Source organism: Corylus avellana, chromosome 3 (genome assembly GCF_965113065.1).
Source record: "Corylus avellana chromosome 3, dhCorAvel1.hap1.2, whole genome shotgun sequence".
Lineage (NCBI taxonomy): Eukaryota > Viridiplantae > Streptophyta > Magnoliopsida > Fagales > Betulaceae > Corylus > Corylus avellana.
In genome coordinates this window covers 10,480,251-10,497,210 of record NC_142492.1, presented here as the reverse complement: position 1 = coordinate 10,497,210, position 16,960 = coordinate 10,480,251, and the positions used below count along the sequence as shown (strand labels likewise).

At 35.9% G+C, this 16,960-nt stretch overlaps 2 protein-coding genes and 1 long non-coding RNA gene across 3 annotated transcripts; all 3 read right to left on the bottom strand.

The window, feature by feature from the left end:
* Positions 1 to 806: 806 nt before the first annotated feature.
* LOC132190459 (short-chain dehydrogenase/reductase 1) lies at positions 807 to 3,897 on the bottom strand. The gene is made up of 5 exons (XM_059605448.1): positions 3,829 to 3,897; positions 3,456 to 3,699; positions 2,505 to 2,579; positions 1,480 to 1,662; positions 807 to 1,242 (listed from the first exon to the last, which is right to left on the bottom strand). Exons 1-5 carry the CDS (start codon positions 3,837 to 3,839, stop codon positions 865 to 867), a joined length of 891 nt encoding a protein of 296 aa, XP_059461431.1. The 5' UTR covers positions 3,840 to 3,897; the 3' UTR covers positions 807 to 864.
* Positions 3,898 to 10,959: 7,062 nt separating this feature from the next.
* On the bottom strand, positions 10,960 to 11,402 carry LOC148586774 (uncharacterized). The gene is made up of 3 exons (XR_015911677.1): positions 11,301 to 11,402; positions 11,100 to 11,192; positions 10,960 to 11,023 (listed from the first exon to the last, which is right to left on the bottom strand). It is a non-coding gene; the product is annotated as an uncharacterized LOC148586774 (long non-coding RNA).
* Positions 11,403 to 12,076: 674 nt separating this feature from the next.
* LOC148586773 (uncharacterized) lies at positions 12,077 to 15,528 on the bottom strand. Its single transcript, XM_088514323.1, has 3 exons — positions 13,687 to 15,528; positions 13,113 to 13,273; positions 12,077 to 12,125 (listed from the first exon to the last, which is right to left on the bottom strand). Exons 1-3 carry the CDS (start codon positions 15,511 to 15,513, stop codon positions 12,077 to 12,079), a joined length of 2,037 nt encoding a protein of 678 aa, XP_088370449.1. The 5' UTR covers positions 15,514 to 15,528.
* Between the last annotated feature and the right edge of the window lie 1,432 nt (positions 15,529 to 16,960).

The window sequence follows — 16,960 nt, the reverse complement described above, 5'->3', positions numbered from 1 at the left end:
TTGGCCCTAAGTTTTTTACAAATGTAAAAGGAATAGTTTAATATATATGAACAATAAGAATATTACACCAAATTTGGAAATGATAGCACAATAAGAATATTACACCAAATTAACATTAACATATAGTCAATGTATATTATTACTTATTAAGTATTTGTCAAAAGAATATGTCAATGTATATTAATTATTATGTGTTTCACACAAAATATTAATCAACATATATATTTTAAAATATATATATATTGGCACTACAAAAATTCAAAATATATGTGATAGTCATTATAATGACTAGGGCTGGCAAAACAAGTACCTAGCAAATAAACAAGTACCTGTTTATCCTATGCATGTAACTATTCTTTATAATGCCTAAATGAACCTTATTATAAAAAAATATGCATAGGATAAATGGGTCGTAAATAGGTCATGGCAGGTACTTGTTTTGCCCGCCCTAAATTAATGACTATCAACATATATATGGAAATGCTTGGTGTTCTCTTAGTTTTTTTTTTTTTTTTTTTTTTTTTGAATCGGCTGGGACCACACTTAATGAAGTGGAGGTCACTAGTTCGAATCCCCCTCCCCCCTCTTATGCGGACATGTCAAAAAAAAAAAATATGGCTAAGAAAAATAATAATAAATAAATATGGACTTTGCGTTCTCTTTGTTTTAATTTGTATATATATAACACAAAATAAATAACCCATTTCACTTAAAATGGAAATGATGTTGATCCCTTTCTGAACATGCAATACAGAAAACTTTTATTCAATGTAAGTGATAATTAAACAAGTACAAGAATCGGAAAAAGTACTACAAAATGTTACATAAAAATGAGCAAATGCATCGTATTGCACCAATTATCACTTAAAAGGTTGACACTTCATTCCTATCAAAGAATAGGCCAGAAGGTCCACCTTCAGGCATCAAAGCCAGCATGACAGGACTTTTAGCTCCTTCTTCAACAGTCAAGACCCCAGTGTTGTGATTCAAATCTGTCTTGACATAGCCAGGACAAACTGAGTTAATGGCAATGTTGGGATACTTCTTAGCAAGAACCCTTGCAAAAGCATTCACAGCTGCCTTGGAGACAACATAAGCAGAAAAATTTGTCGGCCAGCCTTTGACTTGTATCAAATTCTCCTTGACGTCTTCTAGGAACCCTTCCACCACCTTGTCCACTTTCTCTTCTGTGAGGCCATGTACATCTCCAAGCTCCTTCCTTGCATTCTCATTTGGGATATGCTGAAATTCCATTGTTATTAGCAATTTAGCACCTATGACATAGCTAAAAGTGTCTATTTTCTGATATATAGAGTTCGTTTGAGTTTGCGACTTCAAAAAGTACAATTAAAAAATAATAATTTGAAAACGTTCAATTTGAAAATAATGCATTCTAAAAAATGAACCATTTTACCCACGATTTCAAAAACGCACCGCAATTTTTTTAAATGCACTCCTAAGGATATAATAATAGTGTACCTTTAGCTGTCCGAAGGAGGAGGAGACATTTATTATTCTTGCAGAATTGGATAATTGAAGAAGTGGAATTAGTTCTTTGCTCACTAGCTTTATCCCATAATAATTTGTTCTTATACAGTCCGTGGCAGTTTCGAATGTTTGCTTGAAAACTTTCTCCAAGGATCGACGATTTCCACCTATAACCTGTATCATCGTATGCAGTGGTAAATGATGTAGCATATATATATGTTTGAAATCATTTGAATACTGTTTTATTTTGGACAAAGTTTTCTTTCGGATCAACCCAATCTAAACTAAAATTGATTTGTTCACAATTTTAATAAAATTAGGGAAAAATGCAAACTTAGTCTTTGTAGTTTACCTGATTTGCAAATTAGCTCTTTGTGGTATCAAAATGAACTCAGAGGTCCCTGAGATATACTAAAAGAATAATTTACTCGTTCGCTGACTTAACAGATTCCGTTAGTGTAACATTGACTTAAATATGACACGTGTCACAATTTTATTGGTTCTAACGTATTTACATTATCAAAATCTGTTAAATTAGTTGATAAAATTTGGCTGTAAGGAGTAAATTGTCTTTTTGGTACACATTATGAATCCCTGAATTCATTTTGATACCACTAGAAGTTAATTGCAAATCAGGTAAACCACAATGACCAATTTTGTAATTTTCGCATAAAATTAACCAAGCATGTGGTATCTGTCCTTAGTGCATGTGAAAATGCATGTAAGAATAATATACTCTAAAGACATATGTTAATTTAATAAATTAATTGTATTTGAGGAATTTCCTTCATTCCTGTTTGAAGTAAAAAAATTGTAATTTTATTTATTTTTATTTTTTGCATTTATGAGACTTTCTTTCCTACAGTGTGGGAAGGAAAACATTAAACTATATATATATATATATATATATATATATATATATATATATATATTATAGTCTACATATATATATATTTTCTGGATTATACTCTAAATTTAAAATGCTGACAGAGATTATATTACATTGGGAAACTTACTTCATCATACCCTTGTTTTAAGCCCTCTTGATCTTCTGTGTTGACTATGGATCCAACAATCCCTGCATTGTTTATCTGCAATTTCAAATAATTTCCATATTAGACTACTAAATGGGGGATAAGAACAAGACTTTGTGTAGTTATTGGTCTTTATTTTTCACCAAGCAAATGACTCTTTTTTTCTATTCAAAAAAGCCCGCAAAAGAGATCACTTATGGCTATTTTATCATTGACCATAGTAGTCTCTACTCGCTGAGAGCTGTACAGGGAGGGATTAAGACGATGGGAACCGCATACTGTCTCTTAAGTCCGACTAAATCATAACCTGACTTAATTCCATCAAGAAATCAGTAGGACCCAAAACAGCTAATACCAATAGAATTGATGATTCTTATTTCAGGAGTTAAACTCTTACCTTACTACATATCTAAAACCATTTGAAAAATTTTATTGAGACCACTGAACCACTACCATTAATGGTAAACTAAATGACTTTATTTTCATCTAAAAAAGATTACATGATTTCATCTTAATTCAAAAGTATAGACTGATTAGAAAGGTATCTATATAATTAATCTTCCTTAGACTATTGGATAAGGGCTCATCCATACTTGTCCTTTTTCGTTTTTCTTTTCCATACTATGAACAGGTTGGGAAAGCAGCCTAGCCAGGCAATAGGAAATACACATCCCTATGAATTTTGATACTCCCATCTACAAGTCAAAGTCATATTCTCCATAAAAATCAAGGGTCTTACCGAGGATCAGAACATACAATACGGGCAGTTAATATAAGAGGATAGGTGTTCCCTTACCTACATAAGCGGGTGTCTAGACTATACAAATCAATACAAGGCTTACCTACGGAATCCGGTCACGTTAGCCACCCATGCATGCAATACGGACAACTAATTACACCCGATCACAAGTATCGGAGAGTTGGATTACGTACCAATATGTCAAGCTTCCCAAATTGAGTTTTGATGAAATTTGCAAAAGAAGAAATGCTAGCCTTGTCCCCCACATCAAGTTGATGAAAAATCACATCGGAGTATCCAGCAGCATTGAGTTTTTCAACAGCTTCATTTCCCCTCTTCACATCTCTAGCAGTTAATATCACCTCCACCCCATTTGAAGCTAGCTGCTTACATATTTCAAATCCTATCCCTTTGCTGGCCCCCGTAACAACTGCAATCCTGAAGAAAAAAGTTTGAAACACATGCAAAAACAAAGAAATTGAGGATCGATGTTTCACTACTTACTAGGATATATAATTATATACATCTGAGGTTCATATTAAAACACGTTGTTAAAGATGAAATTACCTCTTCGTCATGTTTGTTTACTTTTTCTGCAATTCGTTGACGCTTATTTGTGGAACTGTATGGTTTTTCTGTTGTTTGGATGGTTTAAGGTAAGGTTGTGGGGTATTTATAGTTGCTCATCTCTGGGTTTTCTACGCATGCAGTGACATATTCCTACTTGCTATCTTGCTTGCTTACGTATACTGTGACGTCTATTAGCTTTTGTGAGCAAGCCAAAGAAACAGACATGGAATGGGATATAGTTCTAACATTTTCTCTCAAATTCAAGGTTGAAGCTTGAATTTGGAAAAAAAATGGATTGATTTTTGTTTTTTTTGAACAGGATATGGTTAGGCAAGCATAATAATTAATAAAGAAGACTATGAGCTCTACATGCATTAATGAGATACGCGAACACGAATGATCAACCAAGACGGTCTGATCAAGATTTTTCGATATGTTACGTATACTGTGACGTCTATAAAGCTTGTTTTCAGACTTTTCTTTTGTTTTTTGAGCAAGCTAGCTTTAAGACTTATTACGTATTCTGTGACGTCTATTAATTAACAAGGTTGAAGCTTGAATTTGGAAAAAAAATGGATTGATTTTTGTTTTTTTTTGAACAGGATATGGTCCTGCAAGCATAATAATTAATAAAGAAGACTATGAGCTCTACATGCATTAATGAGATACGCCAACACGAATGATCAACCCTAATTATTGCCATGTGTATCAACCAAGACGGTCTGATCAAGATTTTTCGATATGTTACGTATACTGTGACGTCTATAAGGCTTGTTTTCAGACTTTTCTTTTGTTTTTTGAGCAAGCTAGCTTTAAGACTTATTACGTATTCTGTGACGTCTATTAATTAACAATTTAGTGGCTTGGGTTTTCATTTTCAACCCAATCCACCTCTACCCACCCAAATCACATACCCAATCTCTCTCTCTCCAATCGACGAGAAACACAGCTCTCAGAGACACCGAGGTAAGTTCGCTTCGGATCTAAAACTTAAGCATTATAGTCCACTGTAGTGGACTCTAAAGATTAGGTAGAAAACTAAAAAAAATAAATAAAAAAAATAAAATTGTTGCCCAATAGCGTCCACTTTTAGTGGACGCTAATACTTAAGCATTAGGGTCCACTTTACTAGACTCTAAAGATTAGGTATTAAAATAAAAAAATAAAATAAAATTGCTGCCCAATAGCGTATTCGCGTCCACTTTCAAACTGGACGCTAATACTTAAGCATTAGAGTGGACCCTAAAGATTATATAGAAAAATAAAAAATAAAAAATAAAAAAATTGATGCCCAATAGCGTCCACTTCTGAAGACCCATTATTAGCGTCCACTTTCTAATACTTGGGCAAAGTAGACCCTAAAGATTAGGTAGAAAAATAAAAAAATAAAATTGATGCCCAATAGCGTCCACTAAAAGTGGACGCTGAAGACCCATTATTAGCGTCCACTTTCTAATACTTAAGTATTAGAGTGGACCCTAAAGATTAGGTAGAAAAACTATAAAAAAAAATTTTAAAAAAAAATTAAAAAAATGGAGTTTGGCTTCCCTTCAGAAAAAATTGCTGGAATTCTCATGTAAAATCAATACTTTTTTTTTATTAATTTAAAGGGGGAACTTCACTTACCCCCCCTATACTTTCGCGCTTTTTGCAGACACCCCCCCATTGTTCAAAACCTCTCACTTTGGTGTATCAAACTTTCGTTTCCATTCACTTTGCCCATTCCGTTAGGATTTTCTGTTAAATCCTAACGGAAATGGTGGAAAATTACAATCGTGCCCTTATTTTTTATTAAAAAATAATTTTTTTTAAAAAAAAAATTAGGGGTAGAAAGGTCAAAAGTTAACGGTAGGGCGGTATTTGAAAGGAAACGAAAGTTTGATACACCAAAGTGAGAGGTTTTGAACAATAGGGGGGTGTCTGCAAAAAGCGCGAAAGTATAGGGGGGGTAAGTGAAGTTTCCCCTAATTTAAACTTTCAAAATAATTAATAATTTATTATTATGGTATCAGATAACTTTTCTTAAACAACAATTTGTTTGTAATAGAGGTACTATTTATCTCGACGAAAATGAAACTCAGAGTAGTCTTCGTACATAATAATTTAGCTTGAAATTAGAAAACTGGGGACTTCAAATATGTCCCCATGATTGACAGCATTACAATGTTGATTAATATTGACATTACCTACCTTTAATTACAAGATATTTTTTGTATGTGAGCAAATCTCCTTTATTTTGATCATCTTTTTCAGGTTATTGACTTTTACGTATATAGATATCACTACAAGAATTTATGTCTTTAGGGGCGACTCTAAGTCGACCCTAAAAGTCCTAAAGTGGACGCTGTTGCCAACATCGTCGACTTTTGGACCCTAAAGGTGTCGACGCTAATAGTCCGACCCTAATGCTCATACGTGTGATCATCAGCGTCCACTTCAAGTCGACCCTAATGATGACTTTTAGCGTCCACTTTATCGACCCTAAAAGTCACATTTTTTGACCCTAAAAGTGATGTAAAAGAAAGTCATAGTCGACGCTAATGGTTAACCATTAGCGTCGACTTAAAGTGGACGCTAATAGTTAACTATTAGCGTCCACAAAGTGGACCCTAATAGTTAACTATTAGCGTCCACAAAGTGGACCCTAATGGTCCTAAAAAAAAATTAAAAAAAAATTAACTATCAGCGTCCAAATAAAAGTGGACGCTGATTAGTTAACCATTAGCGTCCACAAAGTGGACCCTAATGGTCCTAAAAAAATAAAAATAAAAAATTATCTATCAGCGTCGGCTTAGGGTCGACCCTATTGATAACTTTTAGCGTCCACTTTATGGACCCTAAAAGTCACAATTTTTTGACCCTAAAGGTGATGTAAAAGGAAGCCATAGTCGACGGTAATGGTTAACCATTAGCGTCGACTTAAAGTGGACGCTAATAGTTAACCATTAGCGTCCACAAAGTGGACCCTAATGGTCCTAAAAAATTTTAAAAAAAAATAATCTGCGATCGATCGCAGTACCAGAAGGTGTTTGAGATGTTGCGATCGATCGCACAATCGTGTGCGATCGATCGCAGACCCAGACCCAGGGAACCAAATTACTTACATATGCAAACCAGTTTCATTTTTGAATTTAAGATCAAATTTCATACAAATTTATTAACTTTAGTTATCAAGAATCTCACCATAACTAACTACTGAAACTAGAAGAAATTATTAACTGAATGACAAACCCGCTCCAAACTATCTAATAACTGGGATGCAAAAGAAACTATTTTCTGCCAAGAGGTTTAGTAGATTCAATCCTCCAGCTTGCAATTAATAGAAGTAAATGAGCACTATGACCCTTATTCAAATCTACAAGAACGCGTTCAAGACAAAGAAGTGACAAGTATTAAGAAAAAACACAAAAGAAATATTAAACCAGGTCATACCCTGATCATTAGTTCATGCAAATCAATTACATTAAAATAAAGCGCAATAGATTATACAAGAAAGGTGAAAATAGTGCTTAATTTTAAAAATTAGCTTGCATGAAAAGAAGAATATTCACTGCTTATGCAAGGAAAGGAAAAGGTAGAGTCACATCCAGAACTGTTGGTATAATTGCCATAATACTCCGAAATTGCAGAAAGCTTTGTTTTTTACGGATTCTAGTTATAAATCAATCTAACAGTAATGGACGCTACCAACCCAGTTTGTAATGTAGAGAGCCTCCACCATCTCAACGGATCCGTTATGTACTACAGCAGCCACCTGGATATGCACAGAAGTCAACAATAGAAAAGAGACCAAAAACAAAACTGGAGCACGTTATAAATTGTCTCATTAGAACAGAAAATTTTATTGTAAACAGTATTACAGGGAGAAAGCATGAAAAATGTTTGCATATGTATGCATAACCAAATTAGATATCAAGTTACACCACAAAAATTAGAAGCTGCTTATATAATGAAAGACAACCAATTATGGCTAATTAAGTAAATCCCAAAAGAGTAAATAAAACACAACGTCAAATAAAGGCATACCTTCTTCCAGTCTTTTCCATATTTCCGATAGGCTTGATAAAAATGCTCAAGCTCCTCCTTGCTCCATTGAGGTCCTAACTTATCAGAATATTTCCTTTTCTGTGCATAAAATACAGCAGCCAAAATATTTTTTAAAAAAAATATCCACACTTTGAAGCTTTAAAGTCAACTCAACTAAGCCTTAATCTCTGTATACTGGGTTGGTTTATGGACCTCAATAACAAATTATGTTTGCCCACATAAATACATTCCCATGCAAACAAGAGGCTCAATTGATGATCCTATATATTTTGTTGTTCTATCCTATCTGAAATTATCCTTTCTATTGACACAAAGATTGACTGTGTCCAATACAAGCTAGAGGCCATCATTTTGAAGTTCCTATCAGATACTTCAAAATTTCATAAAAGGCCCACACTACATTCTACCCTCCATAAAAACTGACCAACAAAGGTTTATTAAACTTGGTTAACAAGTGTAACCAAACCAAGACATAGAGAGTCAAAGCACAACAAAGAAGAATAATGGTTACAAATAAATGAACAAATAACGAGTCAGATAGGTATTAATTAAGTTATAGGAAAAGTAGAGGAAAAAAAAACTTGTTTAGGATCCGAGAAAACATGTTTATTGATTTGGAATGTGCATCAATTCCTAGTCCTAAGTTGAATGTCAAAGCATATTTGATCACCTAATCCATATTGAAAAAGGATCTCTCTGCCCAAATTGTTTCCTTCTGCTGAAAAATAATGAAAGAAAAATGATTGTTTTGGATAACCAAAGCTAACATACCAGCTCAAATTGGCTTGAAATGCAATGCTCAAACTCCTCCACAACCTTACTTAGCACAGATTCAACCAGATTTCCCTCCAAATGAAATTTAACAAATTTATTTTGAATTACTATACAAATTTCTATCCGTAAACCATATATGTTCTATCCTCAGCATCTGATGTATGTGAAAAATGGGCTAAAAGTAACAGAAATTTCTATTTTAATGAAAAACAGAGATACTAAAGTCCCTAATTCTTTGAGAATCCTGATCCCTGAATACATACTTGTTCCAGATCAGACGCCTCAAACGTAGGAATTCCCATTTCCTGCACAGCCACCAGGAAATTCCTCACATTCTCAAAGTACTGAAATGCGGACAATGCGGCCCCATCAAGAACCAAAGCAGAATCACATGGACTTTCCACCACCTAAAAAGAAATCAAACTACTGCTTAAACATCCCAAATTGAAAAAACAAAAAAGACACAGAATTTAAATGAAGATAAGGATGAGGAAAAGGCTAACCTTGGGCACAGCTCCAGAGTAAACCTTGTTGAGCACATTGCAGAGAATGATCCCACCTCTCAATCCTAGCCTGAACTCCTGCTCCAACGGCTCCGCCGGCAAATCCTTCGCCCCCCACTACTCCCACCATCTTCCTCAGCCACCCCGCCGCTTCGTTCCTTCTCGACGCTATCAATCACCAAAACAAAACAAACCCATCAACCACTCTCTCCCATTCATTCACCACAACTAACACTTCTTATACCTCTTTATCCTATAATTATGAAAATGATATAATATAAAGGGCAAACATATCATGAATAATGGCTTAAAACTACAAAACGACACCTATCATTGGAAACAGAAGCCGAAAACCACAAATATTGGCAAAGTTTAAAAGTTTAACACATTTTAGAGAAGAGTACTATGCATTAACACTACTTCACCACATCAGACAACAATCTTCAAACTAATCTAAATGCTCACAAGCAACGTAACTCAAAATGACTAACCTCATCAAAATCATCAAAAATATGTGAGAACTGCCCCATGAACCAAACCTGCCAAGGGAGAAAACTATTAAATATATGTTTTACAATCTATGGCCAAGAAAATTCCAAAACCCAAAATAAAATACTTATCTGCATCCTCTTCCTTGCCAATTCATCCTCATAAGCAATTTGAGTAATCTACCACAAGGAACCAATATATGATATCAAAGACAATAAGAATGAAACCCAACATGATAGAGAAAGAAATACTAAAAATGTGTTTGTTCATGAAACATATTAAAGTAAGAACCTGCTTGGGTGGTTTAACTTTCTTGTACTCTTATCATCCTGCATACACTTAAAAATAAAATTTAGAAAGATATTATTACTCCCTTGCATTGTTTACTCAAAGCTCTTTAACCTTGATAAACATGTCAAGGGAGATTTACTAACTCAAAAGTTCGTGAACCAAAAATTTTGCGAATATCTTAACATAATATAAACCAAATAAAAAGTACCAACAAATATACATTACCAAACAAATCACGATCAACAAATACTCAAATACACAATAGCAAATAGAAAGTACCAACAACTATCCAAATACATAGTATCAAAAAAATATATCTGAAATAGATGGTATCAAAAAGTACATCCTAAATAAATGGTTATTCCAAAGCTCCCTCAATTGTTGGCTTCACTTGATGCACCTCCAAGCAAGCTCCCTCCAGACCTAAGAAGAATAGAATTTCATATAATGATTAATAAGCTTTTTAACGATTACTTAGTATGTGTGTTTTTGTAAAATTAATGCATAGATATAGTTTCACTAACCCTCCAATATGTGACATTAAGAACTCAACAGTGGCTTTCAATTTGTTGGTTTCCTCAACGTTGGCTTGCAAATTCTCCCTATACTGATGAAGTTCGATTCTAGTCTGTTGAAGCTCGCTTTGAGTATCTTCTTGTCTTTTCCTACACTCGTCATGGTTGTCGAAGTGGGTGAACGCTTGAGATGAAGTACTTAAAGGGGTAGGAATAAGACCGCATCCCATTCCTCTAACGTGAGCAGATCGTCGGCCCCCTAGCACTTGTGTGACTATTTCTTGCATTCGGTCCGCGACACTTGTCCCCTCCACACTGCCTTCCTCTAAGGCCTCACTGGTTGTTAATTCTTGCATCTGAAGCTGCACAAGTCATAGTTGACCTTAGTTTAATATATACTTCATGCAAGTTTACTATTCATGTACTTCACTAATCAACTTAATGATCGGAGCGTAAACATTTACTTACATATAGACTTTTGCATTTGTCGTTCACAAACTCTTTATCATTTTTTCTTGTATGGGTAGCCTCATATAGTTCAACAGGATTGGGCTTCACTTTTGTTTCTTGTTCCTACACATAATACATATAATCAAAGTTTACACTAAATAATGTTACTTTAATTAAATTATAAAAAAGAGATACTTACCTTTTTGTAAATGACGTTAACAAATGAACAAGTGCCAGCTGTGTGATTTGTTTCCAATTTGCTTCTGTTTTTTATATTTCGTGCAGACTTTTTCTATAAAATTTGGAGAAAAAAAAAACACAATTATTCATAAAATGTCCTCAAGTGCATGCAAATTATATCAATCTGAATTTTCTAATTAGTATAATAATATATATTTACCTTCCATTTATCGTCATCAAATGAGTCGCATATTAGGTTCCACTGTTCAGGACCATATCCTGCTGGCACGTTTTCCCTCCCAATAGCCTTAGCCTTGGCAATCCCCTCATCATCGTCTTTATCAATGCCTTCAAAATATTTTTTGTAGTGGTCTCTATACAAGTTCGAACGAATCCTATCATATGCACGACCCAATTTATTTTCAACAGCTTTGACGTGCTCGTATCGTTCCATATTCAGTGCGAAATTTGACTGATACATAATAGATAAGAAAACAATGGTAAAAAATGTGTCACATTATTTTTTCATACAAAACATATTCATAAACATTACATTGATATTCATACCTGAACATGAAATAATAACTTGCTCTTTTCCTCAACTGGGACCTTTTTCCATTCACTGTGATGGAGTTCGCACATGTTACGAATAATCTCCCTAATCTTGCTTGCAAACCATGATGCATTATCGCCTACAGGTGCCCGGTGTCTATTTGGGATGTTTAGCACTAAGGGACCATTCTTAAGTACGTGCTCACTCAACTTCTTACACTTGGCCTTACCCCTTACACTTCTGACAGACGTGGTAGCTGTTACGCAAAACATGGTAACGTAGTAAGTTATATTGTCAAATGTCTATAACAAACCAAAATAATACAAAAATAACATTTCATAAACATATAATTCATGAACTTACAAGATGCAGTAGGGGCGCCTCCCTGTGAATCCAATCCTGCCACTGAGTGAATAGGATCATTAGACTCGTGCGAAGGATGCCTATCCACTGACTCGAGGAGGAGGGGGGGCAAGGGCGCCATTTGCATATCTGTATCACCAAACCCAGAATTGGGAGTCGGACTCTCATGCTCGTCAATAAGGCCCCGACCTTGACCTTGGCCTCGGCCTCGTGCTGCTGGAACACGTTTACGTCCTGTTGTTGTCATAGTTATGATCAATCTGCAAACAACTCAAAAACGAAAAAATTATATTAGTCAAATTATAACCATATAGTATGTTCAATATTTTTGACAAACATACAATAATTATGCTAGTAAAAAAAAAAAAAAACACCACAATACATGTATATATATATAGAGAGAGAGAGAGAGAGCATCAACTTCATTAAATATGCTAATACACTTTGTACTTACACCAAATGTGAGCTTATGTTCAACACATATCATCATCAGATTCATATTCAGAATCTGTATCACTGTTACTTGAAGATAATTGTTCGTGTTCAGAGTCCTCTTCGTGTTCAGAGTCTATATCGTTGTCGCTACATAACTCCTCTTCCTCATCAAAGTTTGTATCATAGTCCTCGTTCGGCAAGTTATCGTTGGCAAACATGCTTGCATCAAGTTAAATATATAATTCATCAATTACTATTCTCGCATCATCTCTACGTAATTGAGTGGAGGCTTCAACATTTGCTTCATCAACAAAGACCATATTACCCCCAACACATTCACCTTCCTGGTATACGTCATCACTGAGTTTTTCGTCATCTTCTGTATTATCTCCCTTTTGTACAGTTGGAATATCATAGATGTCCCTATTGATCCACTTCTGCGCCACTTTCCAATTACCACCTAATTTGGGATCATCCAAGTAAAACACTTGCAAAGCTTGACATGCTAAGATGAACGGGTCGGATTCACACCATGTACGAGAAGTATTCACAATCGTGAAGCCTTGGTCCATTTGTACTCCTGTTGCACTCCCAGTGTCCCACCAATCGCACTCAAACAAGTACACGAGATTTTGACCAGGGTAACGTAACTCTAGAATATTTTTTAACTCACCATAATACTCAGTTATTGAGGTTTCGTCCTCACCTGAAACAGAAACACCACTGTTCTGGGTAGTACGAGTTTCTGCACATTCTTTCGTGTGGTACCTAACCCCATTCACGATGCAACCTCTGTATGATCTAACATGACGATCAGGTCCGCATGCAAGATCATATAATTGTTTTGAGCCATTGTCTGCAGTACACCCACTATTGTATAAACGTTTATGGAACCAACATTCAAAGTTAGCTTCATGCTTTTTATCAATGTCACGGCCGCCTTCTCTTTTGATCATATTATAATGTTCACTGCATGAAAAATAAACGTATTCGTAAATGATCATCAACGCTACAATTATAACATGTCGTAACAGGTAAAACACAAAGACCATTACTAAACTTACTCTAAATATGAGGCCGTTTCGTTACAGTTGGTAAGCACATACCATCGTGCCCTACCAAAATCATTAGCATTCAGTATTACTAATTTAGCTGCTCCTAACGGCCGAACTCGTTGGGAGAACACATCCAAGCGCTGGCTCATTTCTACTTCCTCAACGTCAACATTTCTCCGTTCACGGTTCCATCTTGTCTCAATTCCCCGAAGATACCTGGAACAGAAGGTCAAGCTCTCCTCAGCTAGGTAACACTCGGCAATAGACCCCTCTGGACGCGCTTTGTTACGCGTCCACTTCTTATATCTTCCAAGTTCTCTTTCGAACGGATACATCCAACGGTTTTGTACAGGATCGGCAAGCTCGGCCTCCCGAGGTAAATGAAGTGCTAGATGGATCATAACATCAAAAAAAGCTGGCGAAAATATTTTTTCCATTTTGCATAAAATTATTACAATATCGACTTTCATTTGTTTTAAGATATCAACTTTCAACGTCCGTGCACATAACTGCGTAAAAAAGGTACTCAACTCGGTCAATGTTGTTCGTATTTCAGACGTAGAGAAATTTTGAATTGCAACGGGAAGCAAGCGCTGTAAGAAGACATGACAATCGTGGCTTTTCATACCCGAAATTTTACCAGGAAGCTTGTTCACACATCGACCAATGTTAGACGCATACCCGTCAGGAAATTTAACACCTGACAACCACTCACATAAACTCTTCTTCTCATCTCTTGTCAATGTGTACTTTGCAAGTGGCATCCTATAAGTTTCACCATTTGGCTGCACATGCAATTCTTTACGTATACCCATCAACTGTAAATCTCTTCGTGCCTTGACTGTGTCCTTGGTCTTCCCATCAATATTCATCAACGTACCTAAGATACTTTCACATATGTTCTTCTCAATATGCATTACATCTAAATTGTGACGTACTTTCAAACTTGACCAGTAAGGCAACTCAAAGAAAATACTTCTCTTCTTCCAATTCAACACAACATCTGTGTACTTTCTCTTTCTCCCGCTTGTTTTTCGAAATTGTAAACCCTCAGCATCCCTTAGCTGTTTCAACAATTGACTTGCAGACAATTCTTCAAGTTCCAATCTATGCTCCTCTGTACCATCGAACAAATCTCCACTTTTGCGCCATGGATGCTCTTGAGGAAGCCACCGACGATGACACATGAAGCACACCTTATGCCCATACTTCAAATACCTGAACGATGTATCCTTATTACATACTGGACATGCAAGATTTCCATTTGTAGACCACCCAGATAATTTTTCATATGCGGGAAAATCATTTATAGTCCATAGTAATGTCGCATGCAATTGAAATGTCTCTTTCTTTGATGCATCGTACACGCGTATGCCTTCATTCCATAAATCTTTCAAGTCATCAACCAATGGGCGCAAATATACATCAAGATTCTTTCCGGGATCTGAAGGCCCAGGGATAATAAGGGACAACATCAAATTTGGACTCTTCATACACATCCACGGAGGGAGATTGTACACCGTTAACATTACTGCCCATATGCTATATGTTGTACTCATATTACCATATGGGTTGAAACCATCACTTACTAAACCAAGCCGCACATTGCGGGAATCACTTGCAAACCACTCATGTCTTTTATCAAACTCTTTCCATACAATAGAATCGGCAAGGTGTCTGAGAGTATTGCCATCATCTTCTCGACCTTCTTTGTGCCACCGCATTTCCTTGGCCATTTTTTTTGTCATAAACAACCGTTGTAACCTTGATTTTATTGGGAAATACCGTAAGACCTTTTGAGGAATATTACTTTTTTTGCCTTTGCCATCAATCCATCTTGAATTGTTGCACTTTGGGCATACCACTTTGTCTGCATGTTCTTTCCAAAAAAGCACACAACCATTCTTGCATGCGTGTATCTTATCGTAACCGAATCCCACGTGTCGCCTAAACTGTATTGCTTCTTTATACGAGCGTGGCAATGTCTCTCCATCTGGGAGGGCCATCTTTATCAAGTCAATCATCATATCAAACGCCTTGTTACTCATGTTGCAGAACGCCTTTATATGAAGCATCTTCAGTACAAAAGCAATTTGTGTAAATTTCTTGCAGCCTGGATAAAGTTCTCGTAAACTATCTTCCCAAAATCGGTAGAAGGAGCTTGTTTGTTCGTGATCATCAGTTGTGGGGCCCTGTGAAGTAGAGGATTCTCCGATGTTAGCATCAACAAATGTCCCCATACATACATCGTCTAACAATTCTTCAACTGCATCAACCTCCTCCATCATTTCAGTTGTATGTGTGTGCATGTTTGTAGAAGTGTTTACCCTAAAATGATCTTCTTCCCCGTGAAATATCCATTGAGTGTATGCCGGAGTAAATCCATTCATATACAAGTGACCCTTCACCTCGCTAATATGAGAATAATATCGATTTGCACAATCACGGCATGGACACTTTGTCATATCACGTGAATCAACTGATTTAACTGCCATTCCCATGAATTCTTCCACACCTTTTTGAAATCGCTCTGAACATCGAGTACTTTCCCGCATCCAACTTCTATCCATATTGATGTCCCTATTATAGGTTATTCGTTGCGTACATGTACGCACACAAGGGAATTAGAAGATCAGATTCTTAAGAATTAATAGAATTAAATGGGAGGTCTGTTCTCAAATATTGATGCTAGCTCAATGTCATGTTACCTAACATAATATTCTAGAAGTGGGTTAGTAGTTTAGAACAAATTTCTATTTGTAATTTATTTACTTGTTTAGCTCAGTGACAGTTTTACATTTTTTACCATTGTTGTTAGCTTTGATATTTATTATAGAATGTTGTCTTGCTTCAAGTTTACTGTGCTGCTTTCTTATTGAACTTAAATGGAAAAGACAATACAATCATGTACTATACCAACTTTGATAACATAAGTTGATGTGAACTAGAAAATTAATAACATAATCCTAATATAAGAATAAGACTTAATACTAATAAACAAGTAATAATAAGAGAAGAAGCAAGGTTTAATAGGTTACAAGAGAAGAAGAGAGGTTTAATGCAACCATAAGAGAAGAAAGGAGAGATGCAGTGGGAATACAAGTTTTCAGACGATCACATGTGCGATCGATCGCACAACCAGAGAGGTTTTACTTGTAGGTGGTGTGATCGATCGCACTATCAGGGGCTTCAGCACGTAGTGCGATCGATCGCACCACCAGAGAGGTTTTACTTGTAGGTGGTGCGATCGATCGCACTACGAGCTGAAGCCCTTGATAGTGCGATCGATCGCACCACCAGAGAGGTTTTACTTGTAGGTGGTGCGATCGATCGCACTATCAGGGGCTTCAGCACGTAGTGCGATCGATCGCACCACCAGAGAGGTTTTACTTGTAGTGAGTGCGATCGATCGCACTATCAGCTATCCCACAAACAAGTTAGTTTATGCTTTACTCCAATCAACACATATCTCTA

What these genes read in the sequence shown, in the direction of transcription:
- LOC132190459 (XM_059605448.1), bottom strand. An exon ending in TTGGGAAGCTTGACATATTG is followed by an intron (nt 2,580 to 3,455) that starts GTACGTAATCCA and finishes TTGAAATTGCAG; the next exon opens with ATAAACAATGCAGGGATTGT. An exon ending in TAAAACAAGGGTATGATGAA is followed by an intron (nt 1,663 to 2,504) that starts GTAAGTTTCCCA and finishes ACGATGATACAG; the next exon opens with GTTATAGGTGGAAATCGTCG.
- LOC148586773 (XM_088514323.1), bottom strand. Translation starts at nt 15,513, where the DNA reads ATGATGATTGACTTGATAAAGATGGCCCTCCCAGATGGAGAGACATTG. An exon ending in CCAGGTATCTTCGGGGAATT is followed by an intron (nt 13,274 to 13,686) that starts GAGACAAGATGG and finishes AATGGCTCAAAA; the next exon opens with CAATTATATGATCTTGCATG. An exon ending in GACGAAACCTCAATAACTGA is followed by an intron (nt 12,126 to 13,112) that starts GTATTATGGTGA and finishes TTGGTGATACAG; the next exon opens with ATATGCAAATGGCGCCCTTG.